The following is a 12,304-nucleotide window of genomic DNA, read 5'->3' as shown; positions in this document are numbered from 1 at the left end:
CTGTCACCCACCCCAGACCCCCGTCATCGTCTTCTTGTCCCCTCTCCCCACCCTGCCCATCACCCACTCTGCCCCACTGGACAGACAGGGTCAGTATGAGGTCCTGCAAGGGGGGGTGGAGAGTGGCGGGAGTGTGTAGTCCTGTAGGAGCGGTGGGGTAGGCCTCCCATGCTCTGGGTCCCTCAGGGTTGAGCTGCTTAGAGGGAGCTGGGAAGGGGCCTGGTACCTGCTGGCTGCACCAGCACTTCTGAGTGTGGTATAGGAGCGTGCAACTGGGAGGAGAAAGGGAAACGGGAGGGAGAGAGCCTGTGACACAGGAGAAACCCTGAGGGCCAGCAGGCCCCCCCATGCCTGGGAGCTCCTCCTGGGGTGATCAGCTCAAACTGGGGCCTCGGCTTTCATGCTATGGTCACCTCCCTCCCTAGTGCCCTCAGGAGGATGAGGGTCAGAGCCTTCTGGACACTTGTCCCCACTTGGCTGGGAGAATGGTCCCTTTCCTGAAAACACCGCTGCCTAAGTGGATTTCCTGTCAGCCCGCCCATGAGGCCCAGGGTGTTGGCTAAGCACCCAGGCGGGAACCCCTCCATGCAGCATTTTATGGGGCTTGAACGCTTCTCCCCGGGGGGTCTGCTCCACCTCCCCGGCATCAGCCGAGGCAGGGCAGGGCTGGGGCTGGGCTGATCCCCCCACCTTGCCAGGGTCAGGCAGGCAGACCAGGGGCTGCACTCCGGGAACCACGGCCCAGAGTAGAGTCTGCCACCCACAGTCAGCACCTACCTTTTGGTGGGGGATCACAGGCAGAGGGGACTGAATCGGGGGCGCTGACGTGGAGATGAGAATGGGACGCTTTGACCTGGAAAAACCAGAAATGAAGACAGTTGCCATTGGGTCCAGGAGCTCCTGCCTGAGGAGGACTGGAGAGGGGAGAACATCTGGAACCCAGGGAGCCAGGGCAGAGGACCTGGGTGTCCCCTGGGCCTGACGAGCATGGAGAAGTCACGGCTCTGGGGTACTTTGCAGCCACGGGCCTCTGCTAGGTCTCAGGGAGGCTGCCTGTGCACAGAGGAAGCAGGGAAGACCCTGGCTTCCAGGCCCGGCTGCCCACATACCAGCAGCGCCATTATCCACCCTCTCTGAGTCTCCTCTGTAAAGTGAGGCACAGACATGGCAGGTGCTTGATGACTTGGGCCTGTCCTTCTTCTGGTCCAGAGGCTGTCCTCACTTCCCTGTGTGGTCCGGTAGCACAAGGCTGGGTCCATGCTGGACAGCTCCTCTCCCAGGCCCTTGGTGCCCACACCCAACCTCTGCCCCCTGCTCTGGAGAGCTCCCACCTACTTCTGCAGCGTGAGACTCAGGTTGTAGCTGGCAGACTTGATCTTGTTCTGGGCCTCCAGGTGGGTCATGGTATCTGTGTTGACGCCGTCAATGGCCACCACAAGGTCACCCGGGCTGAGCTGGGACTGGGCGGCCTTGCTGCCCGGTGTGATCTGAGAGGGTAGCAGATGGGGGGTGAAATAAGAAGGGTGACCTGAGGATGGGCCTGTCCTCAGGGAAGAATCACCAGGGATCATCCAGTAGAGCCTTGCCATTTTGTATTTCATTCACTATGACCACCAAGCCTGCTTCCTTTTCCTGACACAGAGCTACCACATTTCCTGGTGCTTTGTATCTGAGTGCAGCCATGAGACTAGCTCTGAAATCAATGCACACCACTTCCAGGCCTGCCCCTAGCAACCATCTTGCCATCCTTCACTCTCTCTGCTTGTCAGCTGACTGGATGCAGAGGACCCAGAGGAGGACAGCCAAGCCACTAACTGCAAGGGACCTGGATCATGGAGTCACTGCTTGGAGGAGAGATGACTAAGGAGCACCGAATTGGATGTTGCATGAATGAGAAATAAACTTCCACTGTGCTAAGAGAACTGGGGGTTGTTTGTTACACCAATTAGCCTACTATAACATCTGCACCTTGAAAACCCATGGCACACTTTCCAGGCTCCAGAAGAATTCAGCAGCTGCTAAGACTCAGCACCACCATAGCGATGCTGCCAGGCCAGCAGGCAGGCCAAACGTACCCTCACAAAAGCATCCTAGTGTAAGTGTGTCGTACTCTACTGTGGCAGGTGTGCAGAGAGGGCTGGCAGAGCTGTCAGGCCTGCTTGTGGGAGCAAGGTCAGCTGGGACATGGAGCTCAGTGTTCTGTGGTTGGCTTCATATTTCCCAAAGGGGAGGTGCAGATGTGGAGGCCAGTTCCCAAATCTTGCACTCTAGTGACATTACAGAACGCTAGAGTCTGGGCCCTACCCCCAGTGTGATCACACAGAATGCCATGGATATGCCACCCTACCAAACCCCCATGCAAAGTCAGGAAGACCACACCCCCAGGGACATTACCTGGGATGCTGAGATGGCTCAGATTCCACTCCCAGTGACATCATGCACAATGCCAAATTCTGCATGTCCAGCCCCCAGTAATAGCACCCTGAATGCCATGGTGGCCTCCTATGCAGTGACATCCCATGAAATGCAAAATTCTGGAAGGCCTAGTGACATCACCTAAAATAGCTTGCGGGCCGGCCCCTAGTGACATTACATGGAGTGTGATGAAGCTTCACCCCTAAAGGTGTCTCATGGGATGTCGTGGAGACTTTGGCTGCACCCCCTCCTGACATCACATAGAATGATTTTATAACCTGACCCCCACGACATAATGTGGAAGCACGCTGTGACATCACATGGGGTGCCGGGCAGGGCTTGCCCCCAATGACATCATAGGAAAGAGGAGCCCCTGGGAGTCACCCCCCACCGAGCTGTGCCTAGAGGGTGTCCCTTGGCTTTTCCTCCCCAACATGCCCACCAGCCAGTCCTCCTGGCTTCTCTGGGCACATCCCAGTCACCTTCCTGGCTATACCCCAAGGACAAGGCTGGCTCCTAATGCTGGCAGAAGCCATTTTCTGGCCAAGGCTTGGAGACCATCCTAGAAGGAGCCCAAAGAGGTCCTGGGAACCGTCCCACACCCTGGGTGCCAGGCCTCGGTGGGCCTCTGGCCAGATTCTGGGCTCTCAGACCTGGATGGAAACTTCCTGCCGGGCCCCTCAGAGGGAACTCCCACCCTAACCAGAGCCCTGTAGTCACCAGCCTCCAGCCCATTCCCAGACAGGCTCTACAGGGTGGGCCAGGAACCATGTGTGTTAACCCAGTGATTATAGCAAGACCAGGAGAACTCTTGCCAATTGCTGTTGACCTGCCATTTCAGACCCAGGAACTGTGGCACCTTCTTAAACACTGGCCACCTTGTGCCCTGAGCAGCCTCCCCACCGCCCCTGGAATCTGCTGGGATGAGGCCAGGACAATAGAGAAACAAATGCCTTGATTGTCAGGAAGCCACATTGTCTGGTTTGCCAAGTCCCGCCTACTCTCCAGGCTCCCGTAGGGGCATCTTGGAAGCGCTCAGGCCATCTCAAAACACACGTCGCCTTTATCCCCAAATCAATGGCCGTACAGAGCCTCTACTAGTGACAGGAGTGTGTTGTTTCCTTTGATTTAAGCGGTTAAGCAAAGGGTAAAAAAGGACAACAAAGAAAAGCAAAACACTTTCTAGGCTGAGAGGGGACTCCTGAGGGCAAACTGAGTTGCCCAGCCAGGCCTGTCCTGCAAGAAAATCACCATTCCCTACACCTTCTAGCTTCATGTTCAGGCCTCTGCTCTTCTGGGTATTTTATTACAGACACCTTCAAACACAGTAAGGCAGAACTAATTCTACGGAGAGCACCCGAATACCCACCACCGAGGTTCTACTGTAGCATTTCATTCAACTTGCTGGTCAAGTGTCCATCCCTCTCTCCATCCATCAATCCATATTATGTTTGAAGCATTTCAGAGAAAGTAGCAGACGCCAGTATGCTCCCATTCAGGGTGAATTGCGCAATGTCTCTGCTGTCTTAGTGGACTGCCCACAGGGTTCCCCCACAGCAGGACACCCCCATGCCAGGGCTTCCCAACCCAGGGCTCCCCCAGATGCTTCTAAGCATCCACAGAGAAGGGGGCCATCAGCCTGCAGCAGGGAGCTCCCAGGCAGGGCAGCCACAGACCCCAGACAGAGGGGAGGGCCTCATGCCTGCAGAGGTGATGCCTGCCAGGCAGGACCAGAGCTGTGTCCAGGAGATCATGGGTTAAGTGTGAACAAGGACACCAGAATGACATCCGAGAGAGGCTGGGGCCAGATCAGCTAGGGCAAACCACGGGGCCATCTGGAATGCCCTCCCTTCCAAGCTGCCTTGAGGACTTATTTCTCCCTCAGGCATGGGTTAGCTAACATCATACCTTCCCACAGGGCTCCCACCTTCCCCTTGCCTGGCCCTGGCTGCCTCCCCCTCATCCTCAGGTGTAGACTGAGATGATCCTTTTCCCAGGGAAGAGCCCAGGCTCCCCCAGGCTTGGTGAACAGCCAAACCCCCTGAGGAATTTGCCACCAAGCTGGCTCCAGCCTGCCCCTGGCGCCTCTCCTTGCACCTGTGTGTGCTAGTCAGGGCTCAGCTGGCCTGACCTTTGGCTGCCCTGAGCAGGGTTCAAGACCCCTCGGGCTGGTGGGGTGGAGGATGCTATAATCCTCTTGTAGGGAGGTGCTCTGCTAGTTCTGCCCAGGTCTCCCTAGAGAAGGAGGCAGGGACTCTAAGGAGGTTGCCCCTCAGCTCTGCCCAAGGGCCGTCAGATCCCTCCTCGCTCTGCAGGAGCAGCCTGCCTGGCAGAAGGGTGCAGCCACCCTTGAACGCTTGCCCAGAGCCCAGGGCTTGTGAAGAGTGCAGTCCAGGTGTGAGGTACCCATGCACCTCTTGTCTGACTCCCTAGCTCCCTCCCTCTGCTTTCCTTGTCCCAGAAAAGACCCAAAGCCCCTAAATCCTTGGAGGATTTCTTTTTCTTTAAAGTCTTTCTAGCCCCTTTGGAGCATTTGAAAAATTCTTTGTAATGATTGTTTCATTCCCATTTCACTTTTCACCTTTTCTAGTCACCAGCCACCTCTCAACAGGGAACCCAGCCATGGGCAGAGCTCTAGGACCGAGGTCCTGTCTCAGAAGCCCCTAAGGCAGGCTCTAGGTGTTTGGGGGCCACCCTCCTTGCTGGGCCATGGTTTAGGGCACCCCAGAGGGGGCACAGGGATAGCCAGTGCCAGGGAGCAGCTGTGGCCCCCGTGACCTTCGGGTGCCTTGGGGGGAAGCAGTAGAGCAAAGACCATGGACTGTAGTCTGAGCCAGACCTGAGGTTGCAGTGCCAGCCTCCACGACCTCTGCGTAAAGACAGCAATGATGCCTTTCTCCCAGGATTGTGGAGAGGATTTCATCATTAAATAGGGCATTATACAAAGACAGTGCAGAGCTGAGACAATTTCAGGGAAGCTCCCAACCGAGGAGGTGCAAGTGCTGTCCCTGACCCCTTCCCCTGGGAGGTGCCAGGGGTTGGAGTCTGGGAGGCTGCAGCCCCCACCTCCAGAGGAAACAAGATCGGGAGCTGGCAGAGGGTGGTGTGCGAAGGGCCAGCCCTGGCTGATCAGTCCTGAGCCAGCCTCCTGTCCCTAGAGAGGCCTGAGCATCAGCTGGAGGGGAGAGAAGTTCTGTCCAGGGTCCCAGGGAAGCAAGACACCGGCTGGGGCTCAGGCACACCTATGCCCTTGGGTCCTATTTCCCCAGCTCCCTGGTGGCAGAGGGGGCCACTGGGCTCCGCAGAAGGTCCCGGCCATCACTCCTCGTGCATAAAGCCAGACAGGCCCCTGACTTCCTTTCCCTCTAGACCTGCCAGTGTAGGTGCGGCAAGGGATGGGAGCCAAGGGCAGGCAGTGGGTGCTGTGGACTGTGCAGCTTCCAGCATCTCCTCCTGACCTTCCCAGGCTGACATCCCAGGGGATTTCCAGGGAGCCCTAAGTGCATTTTACATTGTGTGATTAAATTACTGTCATGCCATGCTCTGTTCCCTTCCCATCTGGCCTCCCCTGGGGCCTTGCTCCATCCCTCGCCCTCTCACTGGAAGCTTCTGTCTTCCCATAGCCCCTCTCTCCAACCCCACCCTGGCTGATAAAAAAGCCAGAGTCTTGTCTATGCTCAAAAAGCCTCTCTTTACACAGAGGACTTTTAGGGCAGTGAAAATACTCTCTGTGATACTATAATGGTGGATACATGTCATAATACATTGGTTCAAAACCATAGAACGTACACACCAAGCATGAACGCTAATGTAAACTATGGGCTCTGGGTAATAATGATGTGCCAGTGTAGTTTCATCAGTTATAACAGATGTACACTCTGGAGGGGGACGTTGGTAATGCCGGAGGCTGTGCATGCATGGGGGCAGGGGGGTTATGAGAAATCACTTTATCTTCCTCTCAACGTTGCTCTGAACCTAAAACTGCTCTAAAAAAGTTGTCTTGAAAAAAAAAAGCCTTAGCTGCTCCAGCAGCCTCCTGCCATGTTTCTCTCCCTTTCTTCACCACCAGGCATTTCCAAGAAGTGACCAGCAGATCTGGCCTCTACAATCTCCCCATCCCTCTCACATCAGCCATCTGACTTTGGCCCCCACCACTCCACACATACCAATGACTTCCCTGTGCCAAAGCCAGGGGCCACTGGCCCCCTCTCTAGCTGACCACACCCTTCCCTGGCCTTCTGAGTCTCTTTCTTCTCCTCTTGTCCCCCAGTTCTAGGTCCTGGATGGCAAAGTCTGCTTCATGCCACTTAGAATGGTTCCTGGGAAGAGGTGGATCCTGGCTTCAAAGGGGTGGAGAAGCTGTGTTTGGGAATGGAAGGGCCCTGGGTGGGGGCCTTTCAATCATGGCTAGCCCCTGGACAAGAGGGAGATTCAGGGAACTGGGGAGATATCTCCCAGGCAGGACAGCTGCCCCAGCAGGCCCAGCAGACATCATCCAGGAAGCCCTGCCCTCCTCACACTTGCTGCCGTCTCACAGCATCTTCAGCCCGAGGAGCCCCCAGGGCCTGACAGTGAAGTTGCTCTTGTCCTATGTCTCGGCCCAGGACCTCAGAAGGCGCGCTCCCCAGGACCCAGCCAGCCTCATGCCCACTCACTTCAGGGACCTCCCGGGGTCAGGAACAGCTCTGTGCACCAGGGAGAAGCAGCATGCTGGGAGAGGGCCTGGCCTGGGAACCTCTAAGGATGTATTCCCCAGCGGTGGGCCACTGTCTTGTTATCTTCCCCATTCGTTCATTCGGGAGCCAGCCCTGCAGCAGCCCTCCAGAGGCTTGCCTGACCTTCAGCATGGCTATAAACAGCACTTGCTGTCAGCACTGCTAGGCGCTGCCCAAGAAACAGCACCATGGCCTCAAAATTCCAGGAATCGCCGGTGCAGCTGCCCCAGAATAATCTCAGCCTGTCCCCCTTCCCCTCTCGGGGACCCTCTGTCCTCTGCGTCGCCACCATAGCCAGGAGAGTCTGACAAATACTGGAACCGAGAACAGCAAAGGGGCAGAGGTGAGCCTGCTGGGCCTGTGGGTAAGGCCGTAAGGAGTGGAGGCCTTGGAGCAGAAAAGCAGGACCCGCCCTGGGCCCAGGCTCAGTTCCACCATTCCCCCATCCTCGCAAGCAGCCCATGTGGAAAAATAGGTGTATTTTCATAAGTGCACATTAGAAAGAACTCTCACGTGTACTTTTACCGATGTACCATCCCCATTTTACAGATGAGAAAACGGAGGCTGAGCAAGTGAACTGACTTTTCTAAGGTGACACAGCTGTGAGTAGCAGAGCCAAACAAAAGCATACGTCGCCAATATAAAGTCAAGGGCTGCAACTCGTGCGCCAAGAGGCAAGGCCCCAGACCGTGGCCCTGGCCTCAGGCCTAGCTGCCCCGACAGGGGTGGGGGCTGGGCCTTTGGAACTGTGCCCTCTTTGGCTGCTCCCACTCCTTCCCCACTTCCTGGAGGACTGGCTGGGATTGAGGGAGGGTGGGGGTGGGAGGGCAGCTCATGTTACAGGCCCAGCCACACCTGTCCAGGATAAATAAAGGCATTTCCCCTCCACCCTCCGAGTCTCCCTCCTGACCCCATTTCTCTGTGGGTCCTCAGGCTGAGACCCACCGACGGGAGGACTTGAGGGGCTGTTACTGCCCCAAGGTTGATTCTGTGGGGCTGGTGGGCAGGGTGGGGTGGGTACAGGGGCTACCACCCAGGCTGCACGTGGCCAGCCTTCTTACAGGAGGAGCTGCAGCACACAGGGGACGGCCCCACGCAGTGCTTTTCTACTGGCCCCTAGCCAGAGGGTGAGGAAGCAGGCATGGGGTTACCAAGGTCACAGGAGCGCATGAGCAAGTTGGAGCCTCAGTTTGCCCGGCTCTGAAGTGAGATGCCAATCCCAGACCTGCCTGCCTGACCACCTGCCTCAGGGTTACAGTGCGTGTGCCCAGGGGTGCCGGCCCCTGCTGAGAACGAGCCGGTCCCACCTTTGCTAGTCCCCCCACCACAATACGCCACTACTGCCCTGTCGCAAAGACTCGGGCCAGGACATCTACTGGCCCTCTGTGGGAAGCAGGTCAGGGCTGCAGTGGAAATAGGATTCTTCCAGAGAGCTCTGGCCTTGCATCCCCTTAGGGGAGAAGTTCCTGGTGCAGAAGGAACTCAGCGCTCCAGCAGGAAATACCACAGCCCTGTTGGGAGGGCAGGGCTAGTGTCCCGAGGCCTGCCTGGCCAGCAACGCTGAGCCTGGGACGCCCGAGCCCAGGGTATCAGCAGCACACCAGAGGACTTATCAAGAGGCTCCAAGCCCTGGGAAGGCCACAGCACCCAGTCCAGCTGGTTCCATGGCCTCAGTGATTTGGGGGCACGCCCCTGAAGGGAATTGAGAGACCCATCCCCTGATGCCCTGCCTGAGCTGCGGGTTCTATTTTTTTTTTTTTTTTTTTTTTTTTTTTTTGCGGTACGTGGACCTCTCACTGTTGTGGCCTCTCCCGTTGCACAGAACAGGCTCCGGATGCACAGGCTCAGCGTCCATGGCTCACGGGCCCAGCCGCTCCGCGGCATGTGGGATCTTCCTGGACCGGGGCACGAACCCGTGTCCCCTGCATCAGCAGGCGGACTCTCAACCACTGCACCACCAGGGAAGCCCATGCGGGTTCTATTTTTAAAAGTGCCCCCTAGTCGTTGGCTCTAGTACATCCTAATACACCCCCTGCCTACAGTGAGGACATTCTTCCTGCTGTCTAGCTTAAGGCCTCTGTGCTGCAATTTAAGCCCTGGGCTGGCTGGGGCCAGGTGGCGCATAGACCCCGGATGAAGTCATCGGCTATCCTGGGTGCCACTGAGCCAGGAGGCTAATTTCCACCAGCAGGGATGGGGCTGGGAGCAGCAGGTGGAGGCCTTGAGGATAGTGGGGCTGGGGGAGATCTAGGCTCAGTCCCAGGCATGGGAAGCTGGTGGACCCAAGAGAGTGACGGTGGAGGGTCCTGCCTTGTACAGGAAGGAGACCTGTAACCAAGGGTGTGGGGAGCTGTGCAGGGTCCTGAGGGCAGAGGGGGTGTGTCTGCTGGGGCTCAAATGCCCCTGTGTCACCATATCATCAGACTGAGTGTGCCCTTCTAATATGGGACCCTGGGGTCTCCAGGGCAGTGGGTCTGGAGACTCAGGTTGGAATAAGCCTGACCTCCAGCAGGATGGCGGCCAAGGCCTTCTCCCTGGACTAGAGCCAGGCCAGCACCCCAGAAGAGTTGTGAGGCTGTTGTGAGGCTATGGCTGTCGTGAGGCTCCCATAATACCCCTGAGTGGGGCTTTCTGTCTTAGGTTCCCCCCAAGTGTCTACATTTGGTTGCACAGCCAAGACTGTGCCTCCAGTGGGGACATTGGCTCCCTGCCCCCTCTGCCAAGCACCTTTCAGGCCTTCCCTGGCTGCCCACCTCAGTGCCTCCCCACCACCCTCCCCGTCCCATCCTCAGGCCCAAGGCAAGTCTCCATGCCTTGGAGAAGAACCTGTCTCCCTGTCTCCAGGTGAGCAGTGACCCAGACACCCCTGCCCATCCATCACCCTCCAGTGACAGCCTGGGGCCTCAGCCTGCCCCCTTGTGCCCATACCAGCACTGCTGGGGCTCAGTCTCAGCATACCCCACCAGGCAGGGGTTGTCTTTGCCCTGGCACCTTTCACAGTCCACCCTGAGCCTTGGGGCCTTCAGCACCCCTCTGCTGGACTTCTCTTTGCTTGATAAGTGTTGCCTGAGCACCTACTATGTCCTAGGTACTGGTCTAGGTGCCAGGGACACAGCAGTGTTTAAAACAAAGTCCCTTCTCACAGACCGCTTCCTCTCAAGCAGATCTAGCTTCTTGCTTCTCTGGACTTCAGTGTCTCCAGCTGGGCAATAGAGTTACTCAGACAATCTCCAAAGATCTGTGACATTCCCATCAGGCAGTGCCATTCCCTGATCACAGACACTGCAGAACACACAGGCCATTTCCCCAGGTGAGCATGGCAAACCAGACTTGAGACAGGCAGGCAGAGCAGCTGTAGGTGAATGGCTAGGGCCTCCAGCAAGCGAGGAAGGCCCAGCTCCACGAAGCCAGCCAGGGTGAGGTCCCAGGAAGGCGGGGGTAGAAGGGGGCTGTTGTCTCAGGTCTGGGATGGAGTGGATGCAGGAGACCGGTTACCAGCCCAGCCCAGCTCCGAGCCCTGATAGCAGGGCAGCCAACGTCAGCAGTCTGTGCATCTAACCATCTGCCCGCCTGTCACCTGACCTCTCCATGCTAGGAGTGCTCTTTCCCCAAAGTAGCTGCCCACTTCCAGGCTTGGGGGGGTACCCTGAGCCCACCCTCCCAGAGAAAGGCTTAGGAAGGTCCTGTACTTTCTGTCCACCTGCCTGCCTGGCCCGCAAACTTGGCATTTCTTTCTCTGCTCAAAACACCAGCCGCTTGCCCATGTTTCATACTCATAATAGGCCAGCCAACGAGGGTGGGCAACAGCTGTGGCCAAGACCAGGGGCCTGTGGCCGGCAGTATCCAGTTGGGTCCAGTCCCACCCCCAGACCAGGAAAGTGTACTCTGCTTTCCAAGAGCCTCAGGGAGGACAGACAGATGGACGGATGGACACACACACCCTCCTTTGAGCATGCCCCGCCCCTGGGGATTCTAGGCTGTGGGCCGTGCACACTCACCCGGGATATGGTGAGTGGCATGTTGAAGTCCTTGCCCCCCTGCAGACGGAAGCCCCAGGGCCCAGGCCCGGTCAGGGTCACGCTGTAAGACATGCCGGTGCTGACAGCAGCGGCCTCTGCGGATGAAGGGAGAAGAGTAGAGTGAGAGGACCCTCACACACCCTGCCTCCCCTGCCCGTACCTCGGCGCCTGCCCCCGACCCCCCGGCCTTGCCTGCTCCGTCCCTTTCTGCCTGGCCGGGCTGTGTGCAGCTCCTGAGAGGCTCCTAAGAATAGCTGGGAACGAATGCCATCGACACTGATATCTGCCCTCTGCTGCGCCCATAAATGGACTGTAACCCTACACTGTGCCCGCCCGCCCTCGGCCTCCCAGCCGGTCCACTGTGACTCACAAGGCTAATATAGCCCCTGGGGAGGGGTGTCCAGCACCCAGCACCCCCCAGGGGGCAGGAGAGGGGCCTGGCCAGGTTAGTGATAATGCTCTGCCCCCCTGTTCTCCTCTCCTTGCTCCCTCCACCCTCTGGAGAGCCCAGACTGCCCAGCTGCCCTCTCTGCCTGGCTGTACCCACTCCCTTGCCCAGAAGACCGTGGCTGAGCTCCCTTGGCTTGGGGCTTTGTGACTTGGGTCTTTGCTGCCCTGTGTTCCCTGGTGAGGACCCTAAAGTTGCCCCTTATCCTCATGGTGGCCCAAGATAAGGGACAACTTCAGGCCCCAGAGTTGTCCAACCATAAAAACAATCATCATAATAGCAGCAGCTCTGGGCATGGCCAAGCTCAGCTCTGGACCCTTCACGCCATTATGTCCTCAGATCCTGAGAGGCTGCCACTTGTCCCGCTCAGAGAGGTTAAGTAACTTCCCCAAGGTCACACAGGTAGTAGACCCAAGCCATACTGGAGTCTGAGCTCATTCCTATGAGGACTCGTGCCAGATAACAGGCTGCCGGTGGTGGCAGGCACCTCCTGATACCCAAAGCTGGCAGTGGGGGGCCCCCTGCCTGCACCCTCAGCGCAGGGTCTGAAAGCAGGTCTGGGGCAGGCCCCCACCCTCCAGACCCTCTGGAGCCTAGCAGTTATTCCTGGCTCTCCTGTCTCATTTGTGCTCTGAAAACTTGACAGCAGCATGGAAAGCTCCAGCTGCCAGTGTTGCATGCCAGGCCCCCGTGCCCTTTGCACCGGA

General features: G+C 57.7%; 1 protein-coding gene across 11 annotated transcripts in view; it reads right to left on the bottom strand.

The window, feature by feature from the left end:
- LDB3 (LIM domain binding 3) overlaps positions 1–11,452 on the bottom strand; it is a gene marked incomplete at both ends in the record, with an annotated part of 57,464 nt that extends 46,012 nt beyond the window's left edge. For 10 of the 11 annotated variants that reach the window (XM_079696667.1, XM_079696670.1, XM_079696674.1 and 7 more), the window contains 3 exons: positions 778–853; positions 1,336–1,487; positions 11,129–11,221. In XM_079696667.1, the coding sequence (XP_079552793.1) occupies positions 778–853; positions 1,336–1,487; positions 11,129–11,221 (321 nt within the window). Of the gene's footprint in view, positions 1–777; positions 854–1,335; positions 1,488–11,128; positions 11,245–11,336 lie in introns of those variants that run through there. The other variant, XM_079696673.1, reaches the window with a different exon arrangement.
- Positions 11,453–12,304: the final 852 nt, after the last annotated feature.

The sequence above is a fragment of the Hyperoodon ampullatus genome (genome assembly GCF_949752795.1).
Source record: "Hyperoodon ampullatus genome assembly, chromosome: 1".
Classification (NCBI taxonomy): Eukaryota; Metazoa; Chordata; class Mammalia; order Artiodactyla; family Ziphiidae; genus Hyperoodon; species Hyperoodon ampullatus.
This window is presented reverse-complemented; position numbering and strand designations above follow the sequence as displayed.